This window comes from Neoarius graeffei, chromosome 14 (assembly GCF_027579695.1).
Source record: "Neoarius graeffei isolate fNeoGra1 chromosome 14, fNeoGra1.pri, whole genome shotgun sequence".
Classification (NCBI taxonomy): Eukaryota; Metazoa; Chordata; class Actinopteri; order Siluriformes; family Ariidae; genus Neoarius; species Neoarius graeffei.
Genome location: NC_083582.1, coordinates 73,966,685 through 73,985,309, shown reverse-complemented (window position 1 = coordinate 73,985,309; position 18,625 = coordinate 73,966,685). Strand labels below are relative to the sequence as shown.

At 39.8% G+C, this 18,625-nt stretch overlaps 1 protein-coding gene across 1 annotated transcript in view; it reads left to right on the top strand.

The window, feature by feature from the left end:
* The window catches only part of fh (fumarate hydratase), a 67,436-nt gene that overhangs the window by 33,731 nt on the left and 15,080 nt on the right, over positions 1-18,625 (top strand). Inside the window, exons 7-8 of the mRNA XM_060940303.1 lie at positions 4,272-4,475; positions 11,576-11,703. Coding sequence (XP_060796286.1) covers positions 4,272-4,475; positions 11,576-11,703 — 332 coding nt within the window. The remainder of the gene's footprint in view (positions 1-4,271; positions 4,476-11,575; positions 11,704-18,625) is intronic.

Below are 18,625 nucleotides of genomic sequence, written 5' to 3'. Positions count from 1 at the left end.
AAAATCAGTGTTTCCCGGGAAATCCAAATGGCAAGTTTTTTCAGAGGCGGACCAATTCGCCTCAAATGGCTTGATTTCAACTGAATTTTTGTGGTATTGCGCAAGGGGAAAAAATTGCACAAACTGTGACAGATATTTGACCAAAGTTTAATATAAAATAGGAGAATTGCATGGATCTTGCTCCTGAATTTACCCGTGATATGCACTTTAAGTTGGTTTGTCAGCCGCCAAAGAACCCTAAAGAAGAAGAAGAAAACCTCAAAAAATAAAAATAAAAAGCAACAAAATATGGAATAAAAATATTTGATGGCAAGAACGTATCTTTTATTTTTCAAGAATTCTCATCGCATTTTCCACAAATTGCTGCTGTCATTTTGCCGGTCTGTTTCCATTCTAAGCAGAAATGATTTTGTCAGACGTTTTGTATAAAGTTTATTTTTTGAATTTGCAAAAATAAAAATGCTCCGTTTCTCAAAATCCAGTGAATGTGGATAGAATAAAACAGTTATTCCACTCAATCTCGTCGTACACAGCTTATAGCCAACTCGGTGCTACGCGCCTCGTCAGTTATCGGCTCATGTACGACTCGATTAACTGTTAAATATCCATAAGTCTGATGTGAAATGTATGACCGAACACCCGAAAGCGACAAGTGTTTATCAGTTTCATGGCTGCACATCTCTGAGAATGTCTGATATTTTGGCTGCAGTTTGTTGATTTTCTGAGTAAAATGATGGTGGGTTTTTTTGGGTTGTAATATTTCTAAAAGAGGCACAGCGATATACTCAAAGCAGCAACATGCATATAATTTCATATTGGACTAATACAGCTGTTATCTGTTTGCGTTGTTGTCGTCTTCTGAGTAAACTCCTCCCTTCTGCCTGGAGACACTGCGATCAGTCAGTGCCTTAGCTTAAAATCTGCCATATTCACATCAGGGATGAAAGTCTTCCGGATTTACCCGGAAATCCGGATATTTGACAAAACTCTTGAAAAATCTCCGGTTTTCCGAATGGAGAAATTTATTTTTCAGATTTTTCGTATTCCTAGACGCAGCGTAATACTTCGCATGGTCCTCACATGGGTGTGGTCCTTAAATAGCCCAAACATAGTTCATTGATTAAAGACAGGTGTTCTTTAACGGCGCGCATGCCGGAGCTCGTTAGGCGCACGCGCCAAGGCTCGCCTTCAGGTGCACGTGCTAAGGCGCGCAGTAGAGCCCTGCACTCCCGTGGGTGTCCCGCGGGACCCACCGCAAAGCAGTGCGGCGCGGGACAAATTTTGAAAGCTCATTGCGGGCGGGAGCGGGAGTGCACATATGCAGCACAGGTGGGAGCAGTGATAAGCTGCAGTCCTGCTAACTAAAAACGTGTTTGAAATAAAATTTATAAATTATTAATTTATGTCCATCATATATAATTTGTGCTGGATATTTTATTTGGCATTAATAAAACATTTTAAGATGCCTAAATTTGCAGAGAGAGTCAGATTGCCAGATTGAGTGAGGAATGGCATCTTAAATTTGCCATTGATCACCCTAACGGGAAATCCTTTGATCACTCTAATGACTCACAGTTCACACCCAGCTAGCAAGAGAACCATGAGTGAAGTGATTTACTGTTTGCGTTAGTCTACAACTCTAATCAGAGAGACAGGTTACACAGTGACGGTAGGCTTGACTCAATGCTATCCCAGAAATCCTTCCTGTAATATGCAAATTTGGCTGTCCAATCAGAGGTGGCCAAATTTGCATATTACAGGAAGGATTTCTGGGATAGCATTGAGTCAAGCCTACCGTCACTGTGTAACCTGTCTCTCTGATTAGAGTTGTAGACTAACGCAAGCAGTAAATCAATTCACTTCTTTTACTAGCTCTGCTTTGCAATAAAAAAAAAAAAAACATTGGTACAAAGCAAGCCCATTCACTTTTTTATGCTGATCAGAGAATTACAATGGTTTCTCATGTGATAAAAATGTGCGATTCGCGATTAAATATTTTAATCGCTTGACAGCATTATTATTATTATTATTATTATTATTATTAGAGACACTACATGCTGAATTCAGAAACAAGGTAAATAATAACGAACGTGAGCTGCAGATATTTATGCTCAAATCCACTCAAAGTAGGGGGCGGAGCACCATCACGCTGTGTCAAGACAAGAACTTTCCTGAGAAATAACGCGAACGTCTGCATCATGCGGGATTTGCGGACGGGAGCGGGACAAAATATGGTAGGCGCAGGCGGGAGCAGGACTGAAAATCATAATTCTTTGCGGGAGCGGGACTGCACAATGCGGGAGCGGGACTGCAAAATCCGACCCGCGCAGACCTCTAGCGCACAGGACTGACACCGTTCTGCACAAGCGCAACACGATCGCACTAGAAAGCATGTTCAAGCTGCCAGTGTAGCTGCAGTCTTTTTAGTTGCGAATTACGAGTATTTCCTCGTGTTAATAATTTGCCATGTCAAAACAAGCAAAACTTTCCTCCTTCTTTCGACGTGAAGAGAGGTCAGCAATTTTATTTTTATATATATATATATATATATATATATATATATATATATATATATATATATATATATATATAAATATAAATAATTTTTTTTTTTTTTTTTTTTTTTCCTCCATCAAAGTTGCATTTTGTGGTTTCGAAGTTAAGTTTTAGTGCCGTTTCTAGAACACAATCAAGAAAACGTGGAAGAAACAGCAGTAATGGAAGAGCCGGTTTCTAAGCTGCCTAAAACTAGCAGTGGGAATTTATTTTTTGTTACATAATGCACTCCGGCTGCCAGTCAGTGTGTGACACACACACACACACACACACACACACACACACACACACACCCGTAAAATCCTAGCTCCGCCCCTGATTTACATGAGAAATTTGGTATTCATTGTTGTTTTAAATTTACAGACAATACGAACTAATGTAAACAATCAGCTTCAACTTGCATAAATCTGAATTGTAAATGTTTAGTTCACTTTAGCTTCTGCAAACGCACAACTCTACTAAAAGATTGATAAGCGAGGCTCAACGTCCCCAACATTGAAACCTGAAAGCTTTAGAAACTCTAACAGACCTTTACTTTTTAACAGGACTGTTTTGGGATTTTGCTGAGTTTACCTTCAACTGTCTGATATTTTTCAAAGTAATGAGTTTTCTAAATGCGCTCCTGAAAATTACTCGTTAACTAGGGGAATTAAATTTGATATTTTTGACATGTTAATCATTAATGTACATGAAAGAAAAAGGCTTAAAAGTTATAACTTGTTTTAGTGAAAATAAGTACTAAAATGCACTAGAATGCAGGGTTTTGCGTGTTATTAAAATATTTTCAGGGAACGTTGGCCCCCCCGACCTCTTAGTTTGACTTTCAAAAGTTCAGGTTTTTTTTTTTTTTTTTTCTTTGCTCCACTTTCATCTCTATCACATACACTGGAAAACCCTAATCATATTTCTGCACGCGTGTGTGTGTGTGTCATACATGTCAACCTTTGGTCAATCAAACCTGTATAACCAACCTCCAAAATCCGTATTTCCTTTATAAAATCCGTATAAGATGCAATTTAAAATAATTTACCTAAAATTTGAATGATAATTAACAATGATATATCCCAGTTACTTTTTATTCAGTATTAATAACAATAAACCTTCAGAATGAATACAACGCTCCAATGTTCGACAAAAACACAAAGTGTCACTCTAATGTTCTGAATTGTACTCCATGACAGCTTTTTTAGCGCTCTGCACCAATACCTCACGAGGCTGCATGTCACAGCAAGTGTCTGTGTTGATCTTGCCGGAGTGCCCATTCAGAATCTTTTCAGTCGCTAGTGAAAGTCGCTCAGGTGGAAATGCGTGTTTTAAACAAAATGTTACTTCCCGGTTGGCGGGATTCTCACAATGCGGTGTGCGCATGATCAAAAGTAGAACGAAGTCTCGCTACCACAAGATAACGCGCGATTTCATAAGACTACTGTCTGTCTGTGCTTTCTGTGGTGTACAGTACGTTTGTAAATGTTATGCGCTCTTTTATCATCGTGGGAATTGATTATAGCTCTAAATAAATATTGAAGTTTTTTTTAAAGAATCCGTATAACTTTATTTATACGCCCCTATACTACGTTTATTGAATCAAATCCGTATAAAATACGGACATTCCGTATAGGTTGACATGTAGTGTGTGTGTGTCACACTGCAGAGTTTTGTGCCGTATGAAACGCAGTATAAGAGAAACCTGGTGTTACTGTGTTGATCGTTTGCAGGCCTACCCTTTGTAACTGCACCGAATAAGTTCGAGGCTCTGGCGGCCCACGATGCCCTGGTGGAACTGAGCGGAGCTTTGAACACTGTGGCCGTCAGCATGATGAAGATCGCCAACGACATCCGCTTCCTGGGCTCAGGGCCTCGCTCAGGCCTCGGGGAGCTCATCCTGCCAGAGAACGAGCCCGGCTCCAGCATCATGCCCGGTGAGTGACGGGGCCCATCAACCAGTCACGCCACAAACACTCAGTGATTGGATAGCAGTCTGTCTTATTCTCACTTTTTTTTTTTTTTTTTTTCCATGCTTTTATATCAACTTGAATATTCAAATCCCCTATAATAAGAAAAACTCCAGATTTGTTTTAGTTTAAAAAAAGAACCCAGGAGGAGGGCTGAAATCACGTCCTATAAAACTCTGTTCTGTGGGATACGTCGAGGAATTCGGTTCTTCACGAGGTTTTTAAGAACAATCCAATGTTACTGTAATTTCAAACACTTGAAAAATCCTAAACGCTAATTTTCACAGTACTTTTTAAATTCCATAAGTTCAGAATTTTTTATTACCAAAGTAATACTTGAGGCAAAATAATGAGAATATATAACCATTTCATCTGTACACGTTTACTTTTCATTATTTTTCTTCTTTTTTATTTATCAAGGCCTAAAGAACTATTGTGTGGTCCGCACCACCTTCTAAAAGATCATTTCAGGTGACGACAAAGATTTCAATAGATTGTGCCTGAAAAAAAAAAAATTTAAGCCAACATTTCATAAACCGAGTGGGGGAAAAAATAAGTACACCCTAATATGCTGCAACTCTGCTACAGTGAACTCTTTTTACTGTGAACTTTCACATATAACCAACTAACTTTGTGTCCCCCGACTTTAATAACAATGAGTCTTCTAAAACAAAAAACATCACTGAGCCATGCGCTCCTCTTCCCCCAGAAACAGACAGTAAGTAATCGTGTGCAGTCAAGTTAACAATACGTCTTCACGCCCTAAAACAGGCTTAACTCGCCTCGCTCGGGTATCGATCGCTAACAGTTATTGAAACGGTGATCAAAGGACAAAATCAGGGCTTTGAACCGGTTTAAGGAACGAAAACAAAAACCGGGAACTTTTTCTATTTCACATGGAACAGAAACGAAACCAGAAACTTTATTATTTTTTATGTTCCAGAACAGAAACGCTTATTAAAAATAATGGTAACCGGTTAATACCGGTTTTTATTTTGTTCCTCAAAGTTTCCATAGCCTACAAATAAAAAAGTCATTCTTCTCCTGCGCAAGTTTCTATGACCCGCTGGGGTTCACTTCCTGTGTGACGTTCGCTGACTGAATGGAGAGAGCGGGAGGGTGGACTACTATCACGTCTCCACATCTTAAATAAGAGGTAAATATTGCAGTCTATCAAATATTGCAGTCTATTCATTTTTGGCACTTTTTCTGTTTGTGTAGATGGGAAGACATACTGAGAATCCAAATCACCAACATTTGAAATAATAGTTTTGAATTATTTCTTGTCTTATTTAATGAAGGTTGTAATAGAATTAGCCTACATTTGGCTTAAGCTGGATGAGACAGAGACATAATTTTATAGCCATTTGTTAAACAGCTGACAGGGAACGTAATTAACCGTTCCGGGAACGAAATTTTTTTGTTCTAACCGGTTCGGGAACGTCTATTTAATGGTGGAACCCAAAACCGGAAACGTTAAAATTCCGTTTCTGTTCGGAACGAACCAATAGGAAAAAAATTCTGGTTCAAAGCCCTGGACAAAATGACTTCTGACATCATCTGTGATTTACAACACGTGAATGAACTGAACCGTGAAGATTTTAGAAAACTGAGTGAGTCAGTGTTTGGACATTAACAATGATACACCGGTAACCTCCGTCATTTCCATAACAGATGAAGAAATCCATCATCTCCTCCACTCGTCATCCTTTTTAACTCGATCAGTGAAGTGACTCGGAAGGAGAAATTCATGATCAGGAGAATGTGCTGAAAATTAAAGCAGTCCAAGATTACAAGTTTCTTCAGCAAGTAAAACTGATGGGACGCTACTGTACTATTGTACTTTTACAAACTTAAAGCTTACAATATTTGCATTATCTTTATGACGTTTTGTCGTGTGCACAGCGACTCTCCTCGACCTGCTCCTCGTGCACACCATGCTCGAGCTCATGAGGACTAATTGCCGTACACCTGTTGCTATTTTTAGTTTACTGTGTTTTTTAAATGATTTTTTTTTTTAAATTAAAGGAGAACTGAAGGATTTTTTTTTTTTTTTTGAAATTCTATTTCTCATTTTATTAAATATCGGAATGCATGTTTGATTGCTATTTTGTCGCTGCTATAGCAAGTTATGAGTGTTTGAAATATGCTCTGTAATATATCAGTCCATATGTCAAAGCAATGGCTGTAAACGAGATTCGTCGAGACCTGTGCGAGACATCTTAGGACGGAAGTAAAACGTACAGCGGAAATCAAAGCGACTGACATCTGCCAACGTCGTCAAAAGACGCGCGCGCCCTCTTTCGAATGCTGATGTAATCAATCCGGAAGTTTTGTTTGTTTTGATAGCTATCAGGAAAGTTTGAAAAAGTTGGCAGTAATCGTCATTTAAACTCGTTTTTGTGCAATATTTCGTTTGGAAAACAGTTTTCAAAATGGCAGCACCGACGGATCATGTTTCAAAGTCTCGCACAAGTCTCATGAAGATCGCGATGCCTGCCGTGGACCAAACAAACTAAATTCAACATGGCTAAAAACCAAATAGGCCGATAAGTATAATATTTAATTGCAATTAGTTGCCAATACGAGTCACGATATAATGTTACTAAAACCGAAAACGTAATTGAATAACATGGTAATTAAGAAATAAAGCAAGTTTAAAAATGACTTTAGTTCTCCTTTTAAATATACATTGCTTTTTTATTTATAAAAGCCTATTTTATTGTACAGTGGTTATTTTGCTGTATTTTTTAAAAAATTTTTAAAAATATATTTACTTTCTCATTGGGGTACCAATAATTTTAGCGTTCACGGTATTTATTTGTGTGGCGATGCATGTAGAGCCGAGGACGCTGCCCGTGTGTGCCGTGCAGTTCGCCCAGCTCTTCTTCTGCTCCGTCGGAACAGTTCTAAAATTTCAAGTCTTCTTTTAGACGCTCTGTGACCTTTGACCTCTGCAGAATGCAGCACTGTAAAAGGCAATGACCGGGAAAGAGCCTCACGAAAATCCTCATTCACGTTACAGCATTCAGCAGCGCGTGCAAATGATGACTTATTTTTATCTGGCTGCTTAGAATTTTGTTTCATAATGTATAAAATATTAGTACACTTCTGATTTAAATCTAAAGTGTGTGCAGAAATCATTTATTATCCCCCCAGCATATAATGCGGGGGAGATAGATATCGCTTTGTTCGTCCGTCCAGCTGTCTGCCCATCTGTAAACATTTTAGTTTCCGGAGCATAACTCAAACTATTAGGAATTCCCCCCCTTTCCATATTTCCATGGCAACCAGTTCAACTTGGGAAAATTTGGGGTTTCATGGTTGGGGGGGTTTGAAGGATATGTCGTCATGTGATGGTGTTTAACATGCATCAGCGCTGACGTATGACTTGGATTTTTTACTGATTCAAGAACGCCAGACATGACACAGACTATGAATCGCTATGATCGAACATTTTAGTTGTGGACTTATGGGGGGGTTCTGTTGCCATGGTAACAAGAAAAACCATTTTCAACATTTCCATTATTGTGCATTTGGACCCATCGACTTTGTTTTGCATGGATTATGTGTACATTATTGTTTAAAAAAAAAAAAAGGTGTATATAACAATTACCGTATTTTTCGGACTATAAGTCGCACTTTTTTTCATGGTTCGGCTGGCCATGCGACTTATACTCCGGTGCGACGTATATATGTTTTTTGGAGCAGTGGATGATTGATGGGGAACACAGCTTCACGGCAACCGGGAGGATGCGCCATGTAGGGTTGTGCCGATGGACGATATCATCGGCCATCGTCATTTATGACCCACCATCGCAATGGATAGTAACCATCGTGATGCCACGCCCCTTTTTTGTCAGAAACATGCACTGACCTTCTTTAGGCCTGTTGACCTAAAAATTTAGCAGGATTGCACGGCAAATGATCAAATCACGAATATAACTAATATGCATTAGAGTTTAAGTAGTCAGACATGACAATTAAAATACTGTGTGGCTACAAATAGGACTAATTAGCCTATTATTATATTATTTATTATTATTATTCTATTATTAATAGGCTATTATTTATATCTTTAGGCTATAGCTTGCCTTCGTTTTTTTTTTCTACATGTCTGTATTAATGTTAAATATTTGAGCAAATAGAATAAGCCTGGTCGTAGTGCGTCGGGAAACATGCTCATTGTCAACTGCATGACGTTCAACTTCAGCAAAAGCATTAACTTTGCAGTGCAAAGGCTATAAAATGAATAGGCACGAAGGTGTTTCTGTAAACACGTTTATTAAAAGTTGAACAAGAAATCAAGGTCAAGATAACAGAAGGTATACTGCACGAAATGCTGCCACAACGACAGAACTTTTAAATGGCTATGCCATTTTTACTGCAAAAGCTTTAAAAGAAATCGTCATGCAGTTCACTATGATATCACAGCAGAACAATAAAGAACCAGAGAACATGGGTACAAGAGCAAGCAAAATAATAAAACGAACAGAAAACATGGCTTCCCGAAACGCGCAAAAAATGTAATAACTTAAAAGGTTAAGAGGGCCGTGTATTCCAACATGTTTAAATTTCGATGTTTCTGGCCAAAAAAACTAACATGTTAACCTTCTCTGGCTTTAATAAGCTGCGGATTGGGGTGACTACACTACCCGCGGTGCTGAAAACTCTTTCTGACGGCGTGCTGGTAGCGCATATGCACAGATATTTTCTTGGGATGTTTGCCATTAACGGAAACCTGCACTGATTATTTTTCCACCATATCAGTGGATCCTCTTCCCCATCGATTGCACTTTCCTGCAGATAGATGGCCATTTCTGCTACAGCTCTTTGCTCGTCAGTGAGCGTGGATTCTCTGGCTCCCCTCTTCCCTAAAAGGCTCCCCAAAGACGACGTCTTTTTTTTGGGCACTGCCGCGGCACTTTCTCCCGTTTCCTCTTCTCCGCCTTGTGCCGGGCCGGGTGTTGCACTTGAATGAATGATTTCTGCCACGACCTCTTCAATCAGCTCACATTTTGTACAGCGAAGTGCTTGGGGGCTCATGTGGTCACCTCTCTATAACTGGGGTCAAGCAGTGTGGCTTTACGCAGCATCCTCTGAATGGTGTCATCATATCTGCGTTCCATCTGCTCCAGGACAACACGCTTCAGGTTGGCGGTCAATTCGGAATCATCATCATCATTTCTCCAGGACACTTTCTAAATGGCCCAGCATGGGTACCAGGGAGGACACCGTTACGTAGTTTTCCCCAGAAAGAATATCTGCGAAATCCGCCACTGGCTTCAGCGCCTTGTTCACCGATTCTAGAACACTTATGTCCTGCCATGTCAGCTGGGGCAGTGGGCGGCGGCTTTTGTCTTCAGCAAGCACACGTTTGATGGCTTGTGCTTGCTCCAGTATTCTTTCCACCATTTGCTGTTTTGAGCCCCATCGCGTGGCACAATCCTGTCAGTAAAGACACAGGCCTAGTTATCCACTTTAAGTTAGCCTAATGTCAATAAGCTGCACATTAAATGATAAAATAATCTAGCCTATATTTGGCCCTGAATATGCTAATTATTTTAAAAGCTATATAATAATTTAAATACTATTTAGTTGTTAGAACTGTTTAAAATATTACCGTGATCAATGAATGCTCAGGGAGGTTCATTTCCACCTGCGCTTTCCGAAGCTCATTTCGCCGTAGCCAGCTGTGGGAAAAGGCAGCGTTGACAGCTCGGCAAACTCCAAAAGCGCGGTCTGTGCTCGCCTCCTGTTGCACCAGGGAGTTGTTAATGGCCAGGTTCAGGTTGTGGCCAAAGCAACTCCGCCATTGCCATTTCAACTGCCGGATGGCAGCGACGATATTCGCCCCATTGTCAGTGGTTATGCAGGCGATCCTTTTCTCTTGTATGTTCCACTCCATGATCGTGCTGCGCAGAGCATCCTCCAAATTGTCCGCCGAATGCGTCTCTGGCATGAAGCTGGTCTGTAGACATTTGGACTGCATTCTCCACTCTTGGTTGATGTAATGTGCAGTCACTGACATGTATGGCATCATGTTGCAGCTGGACCACATGTCAGTTGTCAAGGCCAAATATTCCACCTGACCCAGCTCGGTTGCAATGCCACTTCTTATCTCATTGAAAAGATTGGGTACAGCTGTATTAGAAAAATATTTGCAACCTGGCAACTCGTACTGCCTGTCAAACGTGTGTAGCATGGCCTTGAAAGTGGGCTTCTCCACCGTGTTGAACGATACCATTTCTTTGGCCAGGTAGCGAGTCACAACACCTGTCAGCTCCCTCCACCTGTCACTGTCAGTTTTATATTTAGTGCTTTTCGCAAACATCCCAGATATGGTCGGTTGCGGTTTTTTGCAAGGCCCTGTCCGCACGGACACGTTGAGGGTCTCGTATTGTTCAGGATGGTGAACACGCAGGTGATCGCGCAAATTTGTCGTCTGTCCATCTTTGACACGGACCACAGATGCGCAAATCTTGCAGACACATTTCTTTATGTCCTTTGGTCTGGTTCAAAACCAAAGAAATTCCAAATAGGCGAAGTCGTGCCCTTCTTTCCAACCAACTCCTGCATCATAGTAGGCTGCCAGCTGTTCAAATGAAATGAAACGAGCCTTTCTAACAAAATTGGAAGCTTTTAATCGTTAACATTAAAATTTCAAACGGAATGGAATGACAGCTTTTTATCACGCGCAGCGCGCCAAAGCCCAGGAAGAGTATGGATTAGTAAAATAAAGTATATAGTTCTTAAAATGTATTACCATTAAATTATCGTTATTAGTAGATTATTATTTTTATGTAGGCCTAATTATTTATTTAGTGTTACAATTAAGTAAATAAATATATCGTTGAGGCTCGTTATTACGTTAAAATAAACTTCAACTATTGTAGATCTTTAAAAAAAAAAATCCATGATAGTACTGGTCCCTCTATGTGGTACAAAAATCCCTATTTTGGTCCTCTTGGCCCATGGACTATACAGGTGTTTAATAAGTGTGTGTGTGTGTGTGTGTGTGTGTGTGTGTGTGTGTGTGTGTGTGTGTGTGTGTGTGTGTAAAACAGGTAAAGTGAATCCCACGCAGTGTGAGGCCATGACCATGGTGGCTGCTCAGGTGATGGGGAACCACGTGGCCGTCACAGTCGGAGGCAGCAACGGGCACTTCGAGCTCAATGTGTTCAAGCCGATGATCGTTAGTATCGTCCCTTTACACACACACACACACACACACACACACGCACAGCACAGCACAGCCCACTACTCTTACACGTCACCATTACACTTACATACAGTATAAACACAATAGGACTACAGTGAACATTCAATGAACGTGATCATTTTGATGTTTGATTTGAAAGCGGTTACATTGCTTTCACATTTTTGTTGTTAAAATGCAACAAAATGAAAACGTGAGAAAATCCAGACATTCAGAACAGCCATGTGGATGAATCTAAAGCCATTTCTCTGAAAAACGAATATTTCTAAACAGCTCCATGCAAACATTCCTGAGAACCACTTGAGTGATGAGCGAGACACCAAAAGAGGTGTCATGTGGTGGTCATATCTAAGGGGCTCTTTGCAGCGAAAGGTCATGTGCTTGGATACCGCTTAGCAACACGAAAGTGTAGAGCAAGCGTTCAAGTAAACAGAACACTACAAGATCAAGCATAAAAGTTTCAGCAGTTTATCGCACTTAATCTCTCTTCTAGAATAATTGTCAACATAGTTTGAGTTTATTTTAGGCTCATTTTTAGCTCATCTGGCCTGGCTCGGATGGGTTTACGCGATCACACATCGTCCATCCACAATTTGCAAAAATTTCTACTCCTTCTACAGGATTGATCAGATTTCGATCAAACTCTCGTACGATGTTCCCCAGGTGGGTGTGCATAAAAGTTGTCAAGACGGTGGCACCACCGGTTATTTACAACTTTATAGGCGTCTGAAAATTTTGGTTGACCCATCACATTAAACGCTACTCTTCATGAACCGCTCAGACATTTTCACTGAAACTCACCCAGAAGACTCTAAAGACACATTCCAGCAAGAGTTGTTCACCAGGTGGCGCCATTTGCCATGGCTGCGTCTACACGGGTCATGTGCAATTTCATAAAAATCGCTACTCCTCCTACAGGATTGATCGGATTTCAGACTCACACACAACACCAGTGGCGGGTATGAGCTCCAGCCTCACTGAGGCAATTTTTACAGGAAAAAATTATCATGAAGCCATTGACTTTCATCGGGCGGCGTTTTGGATCTTCGCGGCCAAACAACATGGCAACTTCGCAAGGTATGGTATGTCCACCAAAAAAAAGAGAGAAAAACCTTGTAAAAGCACTTATTGTAATTCTAAGAAGTCAAAGCAGCTCCATAATAAAAGTTTTCAAGGTATATGGTTGTTTTTGTAAAGTTTGGCTCTATCTTGATATAAATGAAATTAACAGAGAACACGAAGCTCAGCTTCCCTCCTCCTCTCAGCTCTTTCCTCCTGATCAGCTGTGTATGTGGAAAAACAAAGGCTTATTCAAAAAAATCTCATCAGAAATTTTTTGTAATCATGTGGGGTTTTTTTTAATTATTTTTTTTAAACTGGCAACAAAATCCGCGAATCAACAGACTTCACTTTTAGGAAGTTTAAATCACGTTTGGTGAGAACGCACATGCAGTACTGATACGGACACTAGTAAACAATCCCGTTGTCATAGCAATGTAATTCTTGCGGTCTAAAAAGATCAGTTTTCTCAGTGAATAAAAGCATGTGACACAAAATGATCAATGAACCATCAATGCGCTGTAATAAGTACGCGTTATCACAGTAAATTGTTTATATCTTCAAGATGTGGCCAAACCTTGAAAACTTTTATCATGGAGCTGTTTGAGCTGTTAGAATTATAAAAGTGGTTTTACAAGGTTTATTTTATTTTTTTTATTTTTATATCAATATATGGGTCCGTCTCAGAAACTGGTCTCTCATTTGGGACATTATGGTCAAAAAAATAAATTTTCTAATTTTATTATTGTTTTTTTCATTCACCGAACACACTCTGTTTCTTTTGTCATGTTTAATAAGAATAAAGATAGTATCTTGCTTTATCTGGCCTCCACTGTGGAACATTTTTTTGATTACAATTCAAATGCTTTTGTAAAATTGATTTCCATATAAAATAACTACATCATGAAGAATTAAAGCCCCTCCTTCACAGAGGAGTGAAAATATTGAATAAATTTCCTCTTTTTGATTGCTTGGGTTACAAATGCCAAGTTGTGATGACTGAATTAATTATTCACTTAAATATGAATGAATAATATGATACATTTTGGGTATTTGATATGGCGAAATAGGACACGATGGAAAAATCAAGAACACACCGGAAAGATGAGAATAACGGCGCTGGTAAAAGAACAGCGACTGTACCGGCTGAAGGTCGCGCGGGTCTCTGCTGCGGCGTGCGAGCAACGGGACATCACTACCGCACGGGACGGAGCGCGAGGCGGGGGCGGGGCAAAATGACCGGCCATAGATTCTATCAAAAGTTCGATCTAAATTGACCATGGTTGCAAAATATTGGTCAAAAATACGCAAACGCTACGAAATATGAAAGTAAGATGAAAAAGAAACATTCCATTGCCTTATACTGCAAGACTAAAACAAAATAAAACTGTCAAAACTCACCTTTTCAGCGATAACGTCCGAACAGATCACCCGCGTAACAGAGAGACCGCAAATGGAAGCACGATCAACTTCTAACTGCTGGAGTGGAAAATTCCATTCTACACATGCAAATTGTTAATGTGTGTCCTTCCCCGCACACAAATAACACGCTACGGTAAAAAATAGACCACAACTCATTTTATAGCTCAGAAATTCATACAAGACCAGCTACCATCGTAACATATTCTGTAAGAAACATATTCTATACCTAACTTTCAGCTTCCGTTTTAAAAAACAAAATCGCAGATTTATAACTAATTTTTTATATGGCGTAGTGATTTTAAATTCCTATTTTTGGTGAGGTAGTGACCTCGACCCTGAGGCTTTCCATTTAGATCAAAACACACGATCGTATTGGTTTTGGGTTTGCAGAAAATGGTGATCAAATATTTTGCATGATGTTTTATTACGGTTATGATTATTCTGTGAGCGCACCAATCCTTAGGTGGATAAAGTTACAACTTAAAATACAATCAGTGATAACTGTAGACTTTTCAGTGGACTACAACCTTTTTAAGGGAATGCGATGTAGTCAACCGTTTATCATGTCCCAGATCAAGCCGCCATTTTTCTACTAATTTGCAGAATTTTTGCCAAATTCTGAATACAGTATTCACATCAAAGATTTAGTTTTATCTGTATTATTTCTTTCATCATTTTATTTCAAATTAAAACCAACATCACCATTCAAAACCGTATAGTTTATTGACTGTGAGTATATTTAGTGGGGTTCCCCCACAGTACCCAGTTTCTGAGACAGACCCATATATAAAGTGTACATACCTTGCGAAGTCGCCATGTTTGGCTGCGAAGATCAAAACGGCGTCTGTTGAAAGTAAATTGTTTTCCTGTGTAAACAAGATGAAATTAAACTTGGAAAACTATGTTGGCAATTCTTCTAGAAAAGGAAAGAGATTCAGTGCTATAAACTTTGTGCTTGACCTTGTTGAGGGTTTTTTTGTTTGTTTTTTTAAAACCTGAACGGTTGCTCTACACTTTCATGTTGCTAAGCGGTATCCAAACACATGATCTCTAGCTTCAAAGAGCTGATTTATTCCACCGATTTATAGTTTTGCCTTCTGCAGTACCTCAGGTACCATTAACGTACAAGATAATCCCTGTTTAAGGGTGGAAGGAGCAAATATTCTCAAACTAGGCGTGGGCTTTGGGCAATCGATGATTGATAGTATCAGGAATCGCCAATAGATTACCGCCATGTCCGAAATCACTCCCTACTCACTATACAGTGGACTGTATAGCGAGTTTGCCATTTTGCAGTGCTGTCCGACTGTATAGTGAGAATTATTACACCCTATATAGTGAACCCATAGTATCCCACAATGCATCGTGAAAAGTAGTGTGCAGCCGATGGTCACTAACCAAGCAATATATACAATCAGGCATTGCGGTCGCGTTGAAAGAGAAATGACAGACGACGGAGAGGAGCACCCGGTGCAGTGTTGTAGTCGGGTCACTAAACCTAGAGTCTGAGTCCAGTCTTAAGTCCTCAGTGTTCAAGTCATTAAAAAAAATTGCGAGTTGAGTCTGAGAACAAGACTCCAACTACACCATTTGACTATGAGGGGCCGCATAAGACTTTATCTATTTATGAGGGGCCGCATAAGACTTTATCTATTCTGACCCTCTCGCATGCATACATTCTCACTCTCACATGCATACATTCTCCTCTCACATGCATACATTCTCCTCTCACATGCATATATTCTCACTCTCACGTATATTCTCCTCTCACATACATATATTCTCACTCTCACATGCGTATATTCTCCTCTCACATATATTCTCACTCTCACATGCGTACATTCTCCTCTCACATGCGTACATTCTCCTCTCACATACATACACACATACACACATTCTCTCTCACATACACACATTCTCCTCTCACATACATCTATAGTCCTCTACGTAGATTCTGCATACATTCTCCTCAACTGGACTGACTGATGCCAAAGTCTAAAGCCAAGCCTTGCACATTTACAGTGGTGCCTCACCCCATGTTCCTTTGTATTGTTTATCACTAGGCATTTGCATTTCTGTTTATTTTGAAGACAGTCCACCTGTCTGCATTGGAGACTGAGCAGCTTTTAATCTCAGTCTAAAGTCAGCTGTATTGCTGTATCCCTATTTCTCCTCCCTCCTTTTCCCTTTCCTTCATTTCTTTCAGGCAAAGCGCCTCTTTATCTCTCTCTGTATTGTAGTGTTGCACAGCTATTCTGAACAGGGAAGTCCATGTCCATAAGGTTCACATTGTGCACTAATGTACAGTATGGTAAGCATGCTAATTATCGGTTAAGCTAGGCTATTTTAATACCAGCCTCACTGTGTGTTTTGCCTAATCAAATGAGAACATCATAAAGCAGCATAGCTACAGTATGGCCTTCAGATAAGTTGTTGGAACAGTTTCTAAGGTAGCATTGTAGGCCAATTTAGGCCAGGTTAATAAACAGAGGACTGGCATGACTTTTTGTAATACAACGATGCGGCACCTCTTTCTAGACAACAACAATAATAGAGGGTGACTGACTCCAGGTTGGAGTCTGGCCTGGGACATTTCCCGACCCTACACTATCTCTCTCTCTCCCCGTCATCTCCCTCTAGGCTACCCTATCTCACTGTCCCTTTTCTGTCCTCCTGTCATGATCTCTGGTGAAAATCTTTAGATTTTTTTCAATAATAGTAATTTAGTCAAAATTATAGCCTATTTACATTTTTTTTATTTATAGTTATTAGGCCTATCAAGTACAAAAATTCAAGCCAAACCAACAATAGGGTTCCCTAAAATTATATAGGCCTATATACCTATATATAGATATATCTATATAGGCCTATATATCTATATATCGAGGGTTTGGAGCCAGAGGGAAGTAAGTGGCATTTTTGGCGAAAATGAGTTCTATATATCAAATGAAAGGTCTTGATGAGCTCTATCTAACTGTACTGAAAAGACGCATCAGAAATCAACCTATATTGAACAAAACAACAAAAACCTTACTCAGAAGTGGGCATCGATGTTGGAGCCAAAAGGGCGTATGTCCCATTTACACCTATGGCTTAGATAGGCTTAGAAGGCCTAGCTTAAGTGAAGTCATAACAACAAGATAACTGAAATTGAACTGCTTGAAAGTACAGTAGATGTTAAACTGTTCAAGTGTTTGAAATGAAAGACATAAATGTGAAGTCATAAATGAGAACGGAGCAAAGGGATGCGAAAAGGGGGATGAGAATTGAATTGTGTACTTGTATAGGAAGGAAATGGCCAGGCTACATTGCAATTAAACTAAATAGAGAAGTGGAGAGACCAACACATCAGAATGTGTTTGTTGTATACAGTATTTGAAATAAAATGAAAAAAAAAAAAATTACTTGTTAATCACATTGTTTTTAACCAAGGATGAGCAGATACGCCTGTTTTCCTTTCAAAACATTAGAAATGTTTGGTGCCCAAAAGGCGTATCCTATCTTTTTTGCCATATTTTTAAGATTTTACAAAATTTTTGAATATGTTCAATATGTTAATATCATATTTTTATTTAATGACTACCTCATTTAAGTATGTTTATGGCTATAATGTGGTTAAAGGTAAATAAATAAATTTTGTTGATTAAAGGGTGGTCAAAATTTTGTTTTGGCTCTCCTGTAAAGTTGGTCAAATGTGACTTATGCCCCTCTGGCTCCAAACCCTCGATATAATTATGTAATTTTATATGTATGTATGTGACAGGAGAATATGCCTATGTGAGAGTGAGAATGTATGCATGTGAGAGTGAGAATGTGAGAGAGCGAGTATATATGTATGTAAAAGGGCCAGTATGGATAATGTCTTGTATGGCCCCTCATATTTGACGGCGGCTGTTTTAGCGCCATTAACATTAGCTTGTTCCTGAACATGGCGTATGAACAGGTGACTGTGCTTCTCTTTATCAGGGAGTGTGAAGTATTCTGTGGGAGACGGATGTAAGTGCAGAAGGTGTCTTTATTAATACAAATGAAGACGGTAAACAATCCAGAACGGCAGGCAGAACAGTGAAACAGGCAACAGGTCGAGCGAGGCACAAACAGGCTATCATAGACTCAGCAGAATCAAAGACGAGAAACAGGAAATCAGGGATCAGGAAACCAAACAAGGAAATAAGGCTCGGTAATGTATCAGCAACGCAGCTCAATACTTCGCATAGTAAGTGCGTTTTCACAGTTTTTATATCTGCACGCTGACTGCACCTTAATCCTGTGCAGGTGCGAGTCGTTTACGGCATGTACACGAGAGTCTGTTTGGCGCCCATGCGCTGTCCGGAGCGCGCCCGAGAGTCTCTCTGATGCACACGCCAAGGCGCACAGGTGTGACACTCTTACACGAAATTAGTACAAAAATGAATGT